Source organism: Ylistrum balloti, unplaced genomic scaffold (genome assembly GCF_031769215.1).
Source record: "Ylistrum balloti isolate Yb309-2 unplaced genomic scaffold, AGI_CSIRO_Ybal_v1 Utg370612, whole genome shotgun sequence".
NCBI classification, from domain to species: domain Eukaryota; kingdom Metazoa; phylum Mollusca; class Bivalvia; order Pectinida; family Pectinidae; genus Ylistrum; species Ylistrum balloti.
Genome location: NW_026782376.1, coordinates 2,232,650 through 2,250,515, shown reverse-complemented (window position 1 = coordinate 2,250,515; position 17,866 = coordinate 2,232,650). Strand labels below are relative to the sequence as shown.

General features: G+C 35.5%; 1 protein-coding gene across 1 annotated transcript in view; it reads left to right on the top strand.

Moving 5' to 3' along the window:
* The window catches only part of LOC132556982 (otoferlin-like), a 220,725-nt gene that overhangs the window by 101,411 nt on the left and 101,448 nt on the right, over positions 1 to 17,866 (top strand). The window contains exons 14-22 of the mRNA XM_060221446.1: positions 171 to 357; positions 680 to 866; positions 6,598 to 6,818; positions 7,212 to 7,320; positions 7,515 to 7,813; positions 7,966 to 8,163; positions 8,279 to 8,548; positions 8,887 to 9,079; positions 9,503 to 9,762. Coding sequence (XP_060077429.1) covers positions 171 to 357; positions 680 to 866; positions 6,598 to 6,818; positions 7,212 to 7,320; positions 7,515 to 7,813; positions 7,966 to 8,163; positions 8,279 to 8,548; positions 8,887 to 9,079; positions 9,503 to 9,762 — 1,924 coding nt within the window. The remainder of the gene's footprint in view (positions 1 to 170; positions 358 to 679; positions 867 to 6,597; positions 6,819 to 7,211; positions 7,321 to 7,514; positions 7,814 to 7,965; positions 8,164 to 8,278; positions 8,549 to 8,886; positions 9,080 to 9,502; positions 9,763 to 17,866) is intronic.

The window sequence follows — 17,866 nt, the reverse complement described above, 5'->3', positions numbered from 1 at the left end:
ATGCCAGCTGATTTTGTGATCATAAAAAAATAAAAGTGAACATGTATATTGAAAAAGTATTTCAGCTAAGTTTTTTTTCCAAAGGGATGGATGAACCAGAAAGTATCACACAGATTTTACTTCTGCTTCACCACAGGGTTGGCTTCCACTGTAATTTTAAAATTTTACAGGAACCTGTTACTGCCAGAAGGTGTTCCAGCAGATCGTCAACGTGCCAAATTCACTGTTCGCATCCTGAAGGCAGAGGGCCTACCAAAAATGAATACTGGGATCATGGCTAACGTGAAAAAGGCTTTCACTGGTGAAACAAAGGATTTGGTGGATCCCTATGTATCAGTGTCATTCGCTGGACATGTGGTAGGTTGAAAAGAATAGGTCATAGGTCATTGAATACTTCATGGTAAAGCTGGGTCAAAGGTCAGGTGTTATTTATGTGAGCGAGTCCATGATTTATGATAGAATAAATATAGAGGTATAGATGATCATATCTTGCGACTGATTTGACTAAATTTTGAATAAATCTTTAGTGAAATGACTTTCACTTTGTTTGAACTCATCATAACTACAGTCTGAATCTCTAGAGAGTGTTGTTTGTTCATCTTGGTTAATTGTTTGCTACATTACTGATTGATGTGAATGGAAGAAATATCTAGCTTTTGTCACTCGTGTATTCCACCAGGGGAAGACGTCGGTAAAGAAGGGATGTTACGAACCTGTGTGGAATGAACAGCTTGTGTTTACAGAAATGTTTCCACCATTATGTCGAAGGATGAAAGTGCAACTACGGGACAGTGACAAAGTCAACGATGATATCATTGGCACATTCTTCATTGACATCTCTAAGATATCCAACGAAGGAGACAAAGGTAGATTACGTAGAATGAATATCTGGGACGACTTGTCGCTTGATATGATGTAGAGACTCTTTGAAAGCATTCAACCGGAAACGCAATGATGTAGCAGAGTCAGATTCTTCTGTAAATCTTTGTAAAATCAAAATGAGTCAAAAATTAGTTTGATTTGTGCTCTCCAATCACCCACCCGTTATTATGATGTTTGAAGTTTAGTGACATAATTACTCTGCAGTGCTGCGATGTTGACAACAGTGGGGTTTTTCACCATGGTGATTGTGATCTAACACATGGCTGAAAAAACATAACTCTTCATCAACTTTTGTCAAGTTGTGTCATCCTACATGGAACCGTATGGTTGTGAATTCTTTTGTGCATATTTAAATGTTGTTTGTAAATTTTTAAACTTTACATCAGGGGATACAACTCATGTCCACCTGTCTCATTACAAATCAGAATCATATTTTGAGAACCTCTAAATACATTTGGGTTCACATTTGCCCCTTAGCCTCAAAAGTTCTAAACTTGGTTGAATTCTGGTTTTCATAGAAGCAGGGGCACTTTTTTAGTTTAAATAAAAAAGTGAAATTTCATGTCTTTTATCATAAGTGCCAACTGAAAAACCAGCAGGACCTTAATCAATTTACCTATATATGATAAGACAGGCATTCTGCAGATGATTGATGCCAGGTAATCGTTATTTGTTTATAGAGAAGAGAGAGGCCAAAAGTGGTAAGGATTGCAGTGATTTAATGAAGGGAACTGAACATTTAAGTTTGCTCAAAATTTTCAAGGGTAGCTGGCTTAACAATTACCTGATCTTTGCACTAATATAAGCACCAAACGAGATTCATGGTTATCTATAGTCTATCCTAATTATATTTTATGTTCAACTTCTTTATGTTGGTGTGGAGTCAATGTTGTCAGAACTCTTGCCCTATATAAAGTGAATGAAAGAAGCAAGTTGCACCTAGGTCAGCATTCAAATGATAATTGTGGAAAGGAAATGGTATTGTCACATGCATTTTGCACATGGATCAAATTACTAGTCCAAATCCAGCATTTGGGTGAAGGGAGATAACTTTAGTTGTAATTTAGGTAAATCTGCAAAATTAAAAGAAGTGGATATCAGATAACTTTTTTCTGTTTCTTATTACACTACACAAATGGTAAAAAACTGAGCACTCTTTATTTTGAAATGCATGTCAACAGAAATAATTTGATCAGGTCGTTTTTGACCAAAGGGAGGCAACTCAATAATATCTTTCAAACTGATTGATGCTGGTAGCTGGAGGTGTAAGGTCAAAGGGAGAGTATTATCTATATGTAATAGTATCATATATATCATATTGTATTATATTATAGTAACTTTCTGTATGTGAGGTCATTTCGGTGAAAAACAAAAAAGCTTAGTTCTGAAATACAGCCAAGGTAGATTAAGCGGGTTTTGTAATGAGTATTTACCTTTTTGTGTCATGTGACCGAAGATAATTAATGTGTATTATATAATGTTTTCATTCTAGAGAAGACAAACCACAAAGATGGTAAGCAAAATATAGCAACCAATGGGCCATTACAGGAGCCTTCTACTTAACAATACTAACTGTAGAAATGCAAAGTACTTGTGTATTAACAGGAACACTTAGAATATTTAAAGTACTAACTGTACACAGGGGATCCCCACAGGGGCAACTAACGTTAAAATATTAAAGTACTCGTGTATTAAAAGGAACACTCTACTGTAGAATATTTAAAGTACTAACTGTACACAGGGGATCCCCACAGGGGCAACTAACGTTAAAATATTAAAGTGCTTGTTGTGTATTAACAGGATTTCCCAGAGGGGCACCCAAATGTGCAATATTAAAGAGCTTGTTGTATATTAACAAAGGATCCCCACAGGGACACCCATTATATGCACCCAAGTGAAATTTATGGAAGAACTTTTTATGTGCAAACAAGGAAAACTCATTTATACATAACATATTGAAGTACTACTAATATGTGCGTACACCCTATGCAATACAATGTATTTGAATATACTAACAGGGACACTCAATAGGGACAACAGAAAATCAGCTATACTCACCATGGAGCTCAACAGGAGCATCCAATTAAAAAATATGAAAGTGCTTGTAAAAAAAAGGTACCAGCTGTGTGCTCACTGGGGCACTTGAACTGGAGTGCCCAATTAAGAGATATGAAAGTGCTTGGTGTGTACTGGCAGGGTCATCTCACAGGAATTCCAACCTATTCAAGTTCTTAGATTATTGTGTACTTAAAAAGGACACCAAAAAAGGGCATCCATTTTTATGTATGACTATGTTAACAAACCATGTAAAAAGGAACAGAAATATTTCTAGAAAGTGCACTGAACTCAGCCTGTAGAAATATTTCTAGAAAGTGTACTGAACTCAGGTTGTAGAAATATTTCTAGAAAGTGTACTGAACTCAGCCTGTAGAAATATTTCTAGAAAGTGTACTGAACTCAGCCTGTAGAAATATTTCTAAAAAGTGCACTGAACTCAGCCTGTAGAAATATTTCTAGAAAGTGTACTGAAATCAGGTTGTAGAAATATTTCTAGAAAATGCACTGAACTCAGGTTGTAGAAATATATCTAGAAAGTGTACTGAACTCAGCCTGTAGAAATATTTCTAGAAAGTGTACTGAACTCAGAATGTAGAAATATTTCTAGAAAGTGCACTGAACTCAGGTTGTAGAAATATTTCTAGAAAGTGTACTGAACTCAGGTTGTAGAAATATTTCTAGAAAGTGCACTGAACTCAGAAAGTGTACTGAACTCAGCCTGTAGAAATATTTCTAGAAAGTGCACTGAACTCAGCCTGTAGAAATATTTCTAGAAAGTGTACTGAAATCAGGTTGTAGAAATATTTCTAGAAGGTGTACTGAACTCAGGTTGTAGAAATATTTCTAGAAAGTGCACTGAACTCAGGTTGTAGAAATATTTCTAGAAAGTGTACTGAACTCAGGTTGTAGAAATATATCTAGAAAGTGCACTGAACTCAGCCTGTAGAAATATATCTAGAATGTGTACTGAACTCAGGTTGTAGAAATATTTCTAGAAAGTGCACTGAACTCAGAAAGTGTACTGAACTCAGGTTGTAGAAATATTTCTAGAAAGTGTACTGAACTCAGCCTGTAGAAATATTTCTAGAAAGTGTATTGAGCTCAGAAAGTGCACTGAACTCAGCCTGTAGAAATATTTCTAGAATGTGTACTGAACTCAGGTTGTAGAAATATTTCTAGAAAGTGCACTCTCAGTTTGTAGAAATATTTCTAGAAAGTGTACTGAGCTCAGAAAGTGTACTGAACTCAGCCTGTAGAAATATTTCTAGAAAGTGCACTGAACTCAGCCTGTAGAAATATTTCTAGAAAGTGTACTGAACTCAGCCTGTAGAAATATTTCTAGAAAGTGTACTGAACTCAGGTTGTAGAAATATTTCTAGAAAGTGCACTGAACTCAGGTTGTAGAAATATTTCTAGAAAGTGCACTGAACTCAGGTTGTAGAAATATTTCTAGAAAGTGCACTGAACTCAGGTTGTAGAAATATTTCTAGAAAGTGCTCTCTCAGTTTGTAGAAATATTTCTAGAAAGTGCACTGAACTCAGAAAGTGTACTGAACTCAGAAAGTGTACAGAACTCAGCTTGTAGAAATATTTCTAGAAAGTGCACTGAACTCAGCCTGTAGAAATATTTCTAGAATGTGTACTGAACTCAGGTTGTAGAAATATTTCTAGAAAGTGCACTCTCAGTTTGTAGAAATATTTCTAGAAAGTGTACTGAGCTCAGAAAGTGTACTGAACTCAGGTTGTAGAAATATTTCTAGAAAGTGTATTGAGCTCAGAAAGTGTACTGAACTGAGCCTGTAGAAATATTTCTAGAAAGTGCACTGAACTCAGCCTGTAGAAATATATCTAGAAAGTGTACTGAACTCAGCCTGTAGAAATATTTCTAGAAAGTGTACTGAACTCAGGTTGTAGAAATATTTCTAGAAAGTGCACTGAACTCAGAAAGTGTACTGAACTCAGCCTGTAGAAATATTTCTAGAAAGTGTACTGAACTCAGCCTGTAGAAATATTTCTAGAAAGTGTATTGAGCTCAGAAAGTGCACTGAACTCAGCCTGTAGAAATATTTCTAGAATGTGTACTGAACTCAGGTTGTAGAAATATTTCTAGAAAGTGCACTCTCAGTTTGTAGAAATATTTCTAGAAAGTGTACTGAGCTCAGAAAGTGTACTGAACTCAGGTTGTAGAAATATTTCTAGAAAGTGTATTGAGCTCAGAAAGTGTACTGAACTCAGCCTGTAGAAATATTTCTAGAAAGTGCACTGAACTCAGCCTGTAGAAATATATCTAGAAAGTGTACTGAACTCAGCCTGTATAAATATTTCTAGAAAGTGTACTGAACTCAGGTTGTAGAAATATTTCTAGAAAGTGCACTGAACTCAGGTTGTAGAAATATTTCTAGAAAGTGCACTGAACTCAGGTTGTAGAAATATTTCTAGAAAGTGCACTGAACTCAGGTTGTAGAAATATTTCTAGAAAGTGCTCTCTCAGTTTGTAGAAATATTTCTAGAAAGTGCACTGAACTCAGAAAGTGTACTGAACTCAGAAAGTGTACTGAACTCAGAAAGTGTACAGAACTCAGCTTGTAGAAATATTTCTAGAAAGTGCACTGAACTCAGCCTGTAGAAATATTTCTAGAATGTGTACTGAACTCAGGTTGTAGAAATATTTCTAGAAAGTGCACTCTCAGTTTGTAGAAATATTTCTAGAAAGTGTACTGAGCTCAGAAAGTGTACTGAACTCAGGTTGTAGAAATATGTCGAGTAAGTGTACTGAACTCAGCCTTTAGAACTTTTTCTAGAAAGTGCACTGAACTCAGCCTGTAGAAATATTTCTAGAAAGTGTACTGAACTCAGCCTGTAGAAATATTTCTAGAAAGTGTACTGAACTCAGGTTGTAGAAATATTTCTAGAAAGTGCACTGAACTCAGCCTGTAGAAATATTTCTAGAAAGTGCACTGAACTCAGGTTGTAGAAATATTTCTAGAAAGTGTACTGAACTCAGGTTGTAGAAATATTTCTAGAAAGTGCACTGAACTCAGGTTGTAGAAATATTTCTAGAAAGTGCACTGAACTCAGAAAGTGCACTGAACTCAGAAAGTGTACTGAACTCAGAAAGTGCACTCTCAGTTTGTAGAAATATTTCTAGAAAGTGTACAGAACTCAGCTTGTAGAAATATTTCTAGAAAGTGTACTGAACTTAGCTTGTAGAAATTTTGATGGCTATGACGGGGGTGCCCTCCACACAATACTAACATTTGATCATTTATCATTTAAACATATAAAAAATAACCTGTAGTTTTGCATTAATTTAGAGAAACATTTAGGTGCATATACTTACATGGCTTATTAAGTGAAAGAATGCATTAAATATCTAGAAAATTAAAAATGCTGATTTCACATTTTGAAAAGAAAATGGTGAAAAGGAAAAAGATAGAAGTTGTAGAAAAGATATGTATTTTGGCCAAATTGAAATGAGAATTCAAACCAGGACATCTATTTGTTATGTGTTATCTGGAGATGTCTGTTAACAGGTTGGACCTAGTTGGTTTAGTACACTGACAGATTATTACATCATTACTGAATAGGACAACATTATTCCTAGGAGTCATAAGACAGTGTCCATATACTTACATAGATAATGGTGCCTTGTTTCAGGTTTCCTTCCAACTTTTGGCCCCTGTTGGATCAACTTATATGGATCTATACGTGACTACAGCCTTTTGGATGAAAATACACACCTCAATGATGGACTTGGTGAGGGAGTGTCGTATCGGGGCCGTCTCCTCATCTCTCTTAAAACCGATATCATTGATAGTGTGGAGGAGGGCTCTAACAAAGCTATGGTTGAACTGGAACCAGCACTGCCAATTCCAGAGGTAGGTTAGTCATAGATATGTCAAGGTCACAATAGCTATGTCAAGGTCATATAAACATGGGTCAAATCTGTACTTTATTTTATGTTAAAGTCATGTTGATTTAAATGAAATTTCAACCATTGGACTTAGACAATGTCATTTGCAAATTGCTTCATGATTTGAGGGCTTTGTTTTGTTTAAATGAATGAAAAACATCAAATGAAATAGATTTGGATTAAATGGTTACCATGGCAATTATATGTATTGCAAATTAATGTAAATTAGTTAAAAAAAAAAATAATTTTTACAAAATTAATTGTAGGAGAAATATTCATTAAAGAAATTTAAATATTATGATAAAAAATATAATTGCTTACAAAATGATTATAATTCAACTTTTTTACAAATTCCTAGAATGCTACAGGACGTTTGGAGGAGTATTATCTGTTTGGATGTTTCCTGGAGGCTTCCATGATTGATAAGAAAGTTGGAGATAAGCCTGTCCATTTTGAAATCAGTATTGGTAAGTATTAACCCCATTCTCCTGCCCCTCCTTCCTGTCAACCCTCAATCAACTTCTACCATCCATACTCTCGGCTAAGTGATTGAAAACTGCATTACCTGAAGAATTTGAGGGATATGTTCAGGTATCACTTACCTGCACATCTGTTCCATTACTTAAAGATGTCATACTTGAAATTCTGTTGCTTCTTTAAGCAAATGCTGGGAACACACTTGATGGGTACAACCCACCCACCAAGAAGAAGCAGGACTCAAGCAGCGAGGAGGAAAGTGAAGAGGAAGGCGAGGATGGACCGATGGAGAAACTCGTCAGTACAGATGCCCCCAAATGGCAGAGTCATACGCCACCTCTGCGACCGGTCACCCGTGACCGCTGCTACTACCATCTACCATTCTATGATGATAAGCCATGTGTGTATATCAAGGAAGTTTTTGAAGACCATAGGCGGAGAATGTACAATACCAATATCATCAACAAGATTGCCGAAAAATTGGTCAGTTGCTCGAATTCTTGTTTCATGATTCTATAATTCTTTTGGATTTGATAACTAGGATTCACAATCACAAATTAATTTTTAATTTTTATTTTGTTTAAATTTGCTCGAATTTAATAGCATTCTTTTCTAATATTGTTTCCACCAATCAGGAGGACGGTATCAACGATGTTCATGAAATGATAAATCAGGAACAGCCATTCCCAGAGAAACGTCTTCGAGGAGTATTCGAAGAGCTTGGCTCATCAGCTTCAAAATTTGTCACAATAGTGAAGGGAACTAGTGGGGGAGCCACCGCAGGAAAAACTAAGCTGGACAAGGAACGACAGAAATTACTTATCAGGGAAATGGTAGGTTTGGGATATCAAAACAAGGTTTCACTAGTTATTCATTTTTTTGTAAAATTACATGGCAAGTGTTGAGGAATGTTACATTAATGCAGTATTGGCCCTTTGTGTTGAACAGGATCAGATGTCCACCCTTGCACGTAGCATGAAGGCCACTGTATCTAAGGGAAATCTCAAGGACAAAATTCGCTATGCAAGTCAATATCTCCAACGGCTGAAGGGCCTTACCTCGGAGCCCCAGCATGCCCTACCAGATGTATTTATATGGATGGTAAGCGGCAACAAAAGGATTGCCTATCAGAGGATTCCTGCGATGGACATCATTTACTCAATTGTCGATGAGGAGCGCGGCAAAGATTGCTCCCGTGTTCAGACTCTACTCCTGAAGGTGAGTGCCAAGGTCAATTATAAAAGTTAACGATCAACCTCTATTGTTGTTACAGGGAAATGGTTATAAAGAAGTGAAGAACCAATGAAACAGTCAGTGTCTTTGAAATCTTGAATCCTATGGACTGCTCATTGAATACAAGCACTTAGGTGACAGTGATTATAGGCTGCTCTTGATTAATATTCCAGAAAAAATAATATTCTGGACAATGTATCAACATGATATTAATGGAATTTAAAAAAATTCAACAATTAAATTATTTATCTTGGCAGATATGTAATAATTATGTATACAATACCATGATAAAAACATTTTTCACTTCTGTCCATGTTCTCCAGCTGCCAGGTAAGAAGGCCACCAGCCAGGCAGGCTGGGCGATCCAGGCGAAAGTGCAGGTTTATCTTTGGCTTGGTCTCGCCAAACACAAAAAGGACTTCCTTAATGGACTGCCTGGAGGTTACGAATCAAACAAACTCACTCAGCTGGCCATCAAACCGCAGGGAATACCACCACCTTTCATACACTATACAGGTAAGGAGATACCTCAGACTTCATCATAGAGCCTACAAGGGCACGTCCAGTTATACAGACATATTAGTTTGTAGTTCTGAATGTAAGAATTTAATCCTAATGATCCTGCAGATGTCCATAAATGTAGGCAATGAAGGTCTTCAGCAAAAATCACATGAAGCTAAACGTGATTTCTTACTTAAAATTTCAGTCCATCTGGTCAAAACACTTTTGCTGCAAAATATGATTTCCAATATTGGAAAAATATCCCATTTTATCAGTTTCAGCCATGAGAATGATCCTGAAATTATGAAGTATGAAAAAGAACATTTTCGTCACAAATTTATGAGTATCTTATTAGATATCTGTTCTGGATTAAATTTATTTCCAAAAGTAGTCTCCCTTACCTGATATGATTTAACACATTTTGTTCCTGATTTTCAGAGAAACAATTATTCCAATTACGAGCACATCTTTATCAGGCTCGAAGTCTCATTGGGTCTGATGCCTCGGGATTGTCTGATCCCTTTGCAAGGATAGCCTTCGGGGACCAGAGCGTGTGTACACAAGTGATCGAGGAGACGTTGAGTCCTACGTGGGACGAAATGCTCATCATCAACGAAGTCACCATGTTTGGTTTGATGGAAGAAATCGCGAACAGTCCACCAACCATTATAGTTGAACTCTTTGACCAGGATAAAGTGGTAAGTTCTGTCTAAAATTTGTTATGATTGAAATTTTAATTTGAAAATATCTCTATTTTCTCTTCGTAAATGTATTTCATGGACTGTTAGATTTGATTGGTAGAGTAAGGTTTATGACTCATTAAGACACATTTGCATTTTCGAACTGAAAGCACTGTAGTCAAAAATGCCTGCCAGTATTCTGAATAAATTTTAGCCTGCGGACTAAATATAGCTTCAATATTGTCATTTATGTATTTTGTTAGATAGGGCTTTACTTAGCCTGAAAATTGTTCTCACATGGAGCAGGTGCTATTTATAGGGTTAGAAGTCATGCCAAATGATCTATTTATAGATTCAGAAAATCTTGTCACATGAGGTCTGGAACTATTCATATAGTGTTTTGATAACAAATCAGTGCATTACATTTCATTATAAGTTTGATGACGTAAATATTATGAATAAAATACTTTTTTAGATTACCAGGTAGGCTTCGAATCGTACGGTCGATAGTAGCTATAGGCTAGGTTTATTCAGCATTGTGAAAAATCTTAGCTTTAAGTATGACAGGGCATACGCTTAACTGTAAACTATAAAAAAATTTAACTTATAAAATGACTTTCTTAACTGTGGAAGTTTGAATATGTTGATTTAATTGTGAAAATGTATAAAGTTGGATATTTTTCTGTATTGTTTTTCTGGAGTAAACCTTGTGTCCTAGCTTATGTTTAGTGCTTGGCTTCAAATCCCAATGTGTTATATATCGGTGTAATTAATATGGTTTCGTTGTTAATGATCAGGACACCCATAAAATTATCTCCTTCCTCCAGTCCTCTGCTTTACCCCAGCTTTCTAACATAAATGGTGAAAGAGTTGATAACTGGTTACAAAAGGGTTGATTTAAAAATTAGAATTAAAACTTCACAAAGACATCTCCACAAATATTGGAAAACCAAGAGGAAGCAAACAAGATTTCAGTTTTGTTTTGAAAAAGCATTTTTTTTTTGCTTTTTTTTTATAATTTCTAATTCTCTAAGGTTGAACTTAAAAGTAAATCTTATCCTAGACTTACTGTCATTTATTCAGAGAGATTTTGAATTAATATTTTTCATTCCATACTAAAATAAATCTCACCCTTGTAGAAGAGGATAGTTTTATACTTTTATTACCAGTCATTGAGTTATCGAAATTTGAAATCAAACAGGAAATGCATTTTCTAGAATTGTTTTTGTTTTGCTTGTCAAAAAAATGACATTGAAAACAAAATTTATTTGATAAGTTTCTGTTTATTTGATGGAATGAAAAATTATATAAATCAAAATGTTCTAAGTTTTAATTTTATGATAATCATACACTGCAATACATAAAAACTTGGGACATTCCTTAATTTTGATAACATGTGCCTGATGTCTCTTGTTATTTTGAACCAATGAACAGTTTAGTCAATGAAAATATTTCAAAGTTCTGTTGGAATGTGTTATTATAAGTGAACTGATTTCAGACAGACAAGGAATAATAAAATTGAGAATGTATTATCAAACTATTTACCTGGGCCAAGGTGCTACAACGGCCCCGGTGTGGCCATCAGTGAGAATATTGTATTTATCCGACAATAAGCCTGTGCCTGGTAATAAGCCCACTTGTATCTTTCACTATTCAACAGTTTAACCAATTAGTGGTATTTCATATTAATGTAGTAAGCCTATACCCAGACTTCAACGTCAAACCTGGGCTTATTGAATGATAAATATGGTATGTGTAATGGCCAAGAAAAAACAAAAACTTTGTTGAGATGTACTTTATCAGAAAGAAATCTGATCGTTTCCACTCCTGCTAATTTTTAGGCAATAAAAGGCCAGGTATGGACAGAGTCACGCTCCTGTATGGGTTCGTGACATCTTGTGTCGTGCTGTTGTCGTTATTCAATGTTTTGCAGAGTTTAATCGTTAGCATTGTAACTTAATTATTATCACACTCCAGACATACCAGCGAGCATATTGGATTGTAGTGTTTTCCTTTCGTTTCTAACTTATTTTTTAGCAGCAATCGTTTTGCATGTAGACTGTTCCTTCGCAACATTTTCTGACTGCTTCTTTGTTCGAATGGTATCTTGTAGATTTATGATAATAATAGCTGGTGTGGTATTTTCTCATCGTCATTACTACATTGAGAGCATCCATCAGAGTCATAAAACATCATAGCCATGCTGTTGGTTTTTTCTTTACAAAATATGTTTTATCAAATCTTTTTTTTTTGGTGGAGTTCTCCAAATGTTTGTAGAGAAGGAATCTTTCATCAGTCAATTATATATTATTTATTACATTCAATTCTTTTTTTAGTTAATGTCACTTTTTTTCCCCATTGTTAGCATAATTTTTACAAATTAAATAGAGTACAAATTTGTCATAATATCAATGCTGAGAAAAAGATCATTTTCACATAATTTTCACATAAATCAGTCTTTAACAAGTTTAATTTGTTAGACAAAACTCTCTTAAAACCACTTATAACCCCTGGCAATGAAGTAAGGTGGGGGGAGGGTGGGGGGGGGGGTGAGGTTGAGGAGATGGGATGTATACTGGAATCAACTTGTCTGTCAGTAGGAAAATTTTGTACTGACATTGGAACTTGGTGTAACTGTGATCATTGCCAGTAATTTGACTCACCAGGTGTTTCTAGAACTGTTGCTATGAAAACATGATGGATGCTTCTGATTGGTCGAAATTAAGATATTATCCAATTGTGCTGAAAATTGATATATAAGGGTTTCGAGGAAAGGCATTTACAATGGTACAATTTTCAAAAAACATTGAATGTCATTTAGTTGCTATGGTAACCACAAAAGGCTGATTAGATAGATCTTTTCCAGACTGCTCCTGACATTGTGGACTGATTACAATGAAACTACACAGGGATGTTAGGGACTACGTGTAGATTTGTACAATGTAACTACACAGGGATGTTAGGGACTGTGTAGATGTGTACAACGAAACTACACAGGGAGGTTAGGGACTGTGTAGATGTGTACAACGAAACTACACAGGGATGTTAAGGACTATGTGTAGATGTGTACAATGTAACTACACAGGGATGTTAGTGACTATGTGTAGATGTGTACAACGAAACTACACAGGGATGTTAGGGACTATGTGTAGATGTGTACAATGTAACGACACAGGGATGTTAGGGACAATGTGTAGATGTGTACAATGTAACTACACAGGGATGTTAGGGACTGTGTAGATGTGTACAATGTAACTACACAGGGATGTTGGGGACTGTGTAGATGTGTACAAACTACACAGGGATGTTAGGGACTGTGTAGATGTGTACAATGTAACTACACAGGGATGTTAGGGACTATGTGTAGATGTGTACAATGTAACTACACAGGGATGTTAGGGACTATGTGTAGATGTGTACAATGTAACGACACAGGGATGTTAGGGACTATGTGTAGATGTGTACAATGTAACTACACAGGGATGTTAGGGACTATGTGTAGATGTTTACAATGTAACTACACAGGGATGTTAGGGACTATGTGTAGATGTGTACAAACTACACAGGGATGTTAGGGACTACGTGTAGATGTCTACAAACTACACAGGGATGTTAGGGACTGTGTAGATTTGTACAATGTAACTACACAGGGATGTTAGGGACTGTGTAGATGTGTACAATGTAACGACACAGGGATGTTAGGGACTATGTGTAGATGTGTACAAACTACACAGGGATGTTAGGGACTACGTGTAGATGTGTACAAACTACACAGGGATGTTAGGGACTATGTGTAGATGTGTACAATGTAACGACACAGGGATGTTAGGGACTACGTGTAGATGTGTACAATGTAACTACACAGGGATGTTAGGGACTGTGTAGATGTGTACAATGTAACTACACAGGGATGTTAGGGACTGTGTAGATGTGTACAAACTACACAGGGATGTTAGGGACTACGTGTAGATGTGTACAAACTACACAGGGATGTTAGGGACTGTGTAGATGTGTACAATGTAACTACACAGGGATGTTAGGGACTACGTGAAGATGTGCAAATGTGCATGCATTTTTTTTAGCAGAAAGTTTGGTTGCCATGTTCACTATACACAAGTTTTAAGATTACTTGCCATGACTCTTAGCCCTTTAATTGATTTTATTTGAATTTTATCAAGTGCTACAGCTATTTATAGTTATAATTTGACCTATAAGGTGTTCCAAAACCATTACGATGGAAACAGAATTTAGATATTACCTGATTAAGTATAAAATTGGTATAAAAATGTTTAGGGAAATGACAAATACAATTATACCATTTTCAAGGGAAAAAATGTTTGCCATTTAGTTGCCATGATGACCAAATGAAGCTCTCATGGAGGAAGCTTGTTTGGCGATGACTCCAAGCCTATTGTTGATTGGAGAGCAGGAGGGTATTAGTGGGCCATCCTGGCTACAGTTGTAGTTTGTATGTTTACAGTGATTACGTAGTGTCAGGGTCTAAATCAGTAAGGAGATGGAATATTTCTGGCTTCACTCTACACTTAACAGCTGTCTATTTCACATCTATTGCAGCTTCTAAGTTATTGACTCATAGAACTAAATTTCAAAACAAGGGATATAATTTCAGTTCAGCTGAAAGCAATATTTCTCAAATAACTTAAATGTAACTTGTGTTGTCTATATTCATTTCATACCTACATGTTTCTGCATTTATGTTAGTACAATAGTATGTACTGTAATAGAATACTATATATATGTAAGTGTTATATATACCTGTGTATTTACATGTATAATTAACTTGCAGCTGTATTTATATTTTGGGTTTTTTTCACTTTCTATAAATTTGCTTCTGTTTCCTTGTAGTATACAATTGTATTTAGATTATTATCATGTTTTAGCTATATCTTGCATAAAGTTGCTAATATTGTTTTCATTATAAAGCTACCTAGGTGTTTGTTATAATCTTACCGTTTTTACTGGCGGACACACACTAGTCCATCTGTCCTGTTGTCACACATACGGTTGTGTCCCAATCAGATTTGGTTCCTATTTACCCCAGTATTATGGCATCCGACCTGAGAGGTGAGGCCCAATAGGGGAAATAGAGCAAATTCTGTGGGAATCATGGGATTTTGTCCCAATTTGGTCAGAGGTATTCTTGCCGATATTATTGTCCCTAGAACAAATTACATACAACTTAATATTCCCTTTACATGTGAAATCAAATGTCGGACAAAAAACACATGAATTATCAGAACACCTCCCACGTTAGGCCTTATTTATAGAGAAAAGGGAGAATATTCTCAAATGGAAATGTTGAAACGAAACTAAAATGGCTGATGTAGGATGTGAAAAAATGCAGCACCACAGCCAGAACTTTAGACAGGAATACACAAAGATGTACCTGTGTTTCAGGAACTCTCCACTGGGATCTAATCATGCATTTGAAATTAAAAAAAAAAAATTAGATGAAAAGGGACAAATATTGTCTTTCTTTTTCCAGTTCTACATCTGTGACAGTCTTGAGGTTATCAAAGAAAAGGTCACAGTTACAAAATTTCTCTTTGAGAACAATTCACCACTAATGTTATCCTTCAGTGTTGGTGCAATGTTCAGGAAGATGTTTCCCAACTCTGCCATTGCCAAAAACGCAGGACTTGAATAAATTCCTAGTGCCAGTAAATTACTTTGGAGAGACAACTTCAGATACCTTGGAAAAAGAGTTTCTTCAATATCAGATTCATGAACCTGGAGCCAGACTGAATAGATGATGCATGGGTTCAAATTGGACAGTTATCTCTCACAAGAAATAAAGAGTTTGCAATTTTGTCAAAACTTATGCTTGGTATATTGACAGTATTTCATTCAAACACTGTCTGCGGATGCATATTCATTTTTGTTATGGGAACAAAAACAAAGTTCAGACCAAATATGAATACCAGCACTCTTGGTGCCTTTGTCACAACAATGTATGTATGAATGGCAGGGGTGAAAGGGTATTCAACACTAATCCCTCATACAGTCTTCTTAAGGAAGAAAAACAGGCAATGTATAAATTCTTGTAAAAAAGCTGACAAACATTTGTGGGCGAAATGGCTACATGTATCATTTGTGTACAATGGAAGTTTTCAACAGAAATGACAACAATGATTAATGCTCAAGTGTTGATTTTAATCAAATTGTCATTCTATCTATATTTCTATACAAGCAATAGCTTTGGGGGTTTGCCTTTCGTCCTTCGCCCCCATTCGCTCCATGGACCCATGCTCCCATTTCCATTCAACAAATATTGTCATCTTCCTTTCTTAAGTGAATTGAAATAAGTTTTGTATATGGGTCTAGGCCCCTTGTTATGGAAGGGGCAGGACCCATCCAAGGGGCTGCTGCAAATTCTTTAAAATTCTTCTTCTGTAGGAAAGATTTTGTCCAAATTAAGTAAAAAGCATAAATCGCCACAGGACAGAGAGGTGGGGCCCAATGGGGAATTAGATAAAGTTTGTAGACTTGGAAATTTAGAATCCCTTTCCTTTTAGTTTGGATGAAGCAATTTCAGCCAAGCAGAGCCAGATGAATGATACTGGCCATATGGGCCTCTTGTTATGTCCAAATATACAGAATTGAAGATGGTTTACAACTATTGTCTTCTTGCTTTATTTCTTAGGTTACAATCAAACACTTTATTTTTCCTTTTAAGATAGCTTATTTTTTCATACATTTTTCTTATATGTTATACTCTTCAGTGTTCAAGAGCCATCAATGAAATGTTACAAATTTATCACATGGTCCAGTTTTCCAGTGAATGTGGCCATTGAATATTTATGCATTTGTCACTAGAATGATGTACCCTTGTGCATTTTTCATTGGCTGTCCCAGGCAGAAATCTATTGTGATGTCATCAGATTAACAGTGACATTATGTCATGAAGTGAAAATGGTACACATTTTACTTTAAAACCTTACAAAATGTAACTTTTCTGAGTATACGAGAAAAAGTGTCTTAGATTTGCTATCATTTCATATGAGAGTTTATGAAATTCATCTGGAAGTTTTAAATTGTGCTTGACATGGCTTTAAGACTTGTTTTGTAAAATCTCATCTATGACACAAAAACATATTTACAATTCTGTCTTTATTGTGTTTTCTATTTAATCACACTATTAGTCTAAATTAGTCGTGCACCAGTTCTTGTTTGAACCCCCGGTTGACATGTTACATGCATTAGATCTTGTATCCAGTAAGCATGCAATGTTAACACCACATTAATTAGTAGTTATTTTGAAATGTCAATAACATATTCTAGACCTACACATTTAACTTCCTGACAAACAGTGTACCATTACCTTGTGTACCTTTCTTATATTTACAATGAAATTTTGTGTTATGTACCATAAAGTAATTAATTTTGAGTTATGTACCATAAAGTAATTAATTTTGAGTTATGTACCATAAAGTAATTAATTTTGAGTTATGTACCATAAAGTAATTAATTTTGAGTTATGTACCATAAAGTAATTAATATTTGTTGTGTTGTTTTGTACTCATGGGTACTTTTAAACAAACGTTTGTTGGAGACATATTACGGGAATAGATATATGATCAATGAAGTAAGAAGGTATCTTGATAATTCCTTTGGTCAATGGATGCTGAAGCCCCTTTGAAGGGGAAAAAAATGTCTTAAGTTGTATGAAAGATTGTCATTCAAATAACAAAAATGTTTCATATAAATTTCGGTACATGTGCACTGTAGCCATTGAGCATATATGTGATCGAAGAGAAAAACAATTTGTGTCACACTCTGAGAAAAGGAGTTAACTGTAAACTAAATATCACCAGTTAAATGCAAAAAAAATATTTATATAAAAAAGAATATTTTGAATGTGGTTGAATAGACCCTAGATTCGTTAACTCGCCCTTGAACACTAGATTTTTTACTTTTGGAATAGAGTTAATAATCAGTACCAATTTTAAATAGGAACAAAAGCAGAGAGGAACTAAATGAGAAGTGCAATAAATTGGGAAATGCAGTTATGAAAAAAACATTAGTAGGGCAATCCTAATCACACACTAGTTGCCTCAATGGTGGCAATAGATGTACCGACTGCCAGGTATGTATGACCCAG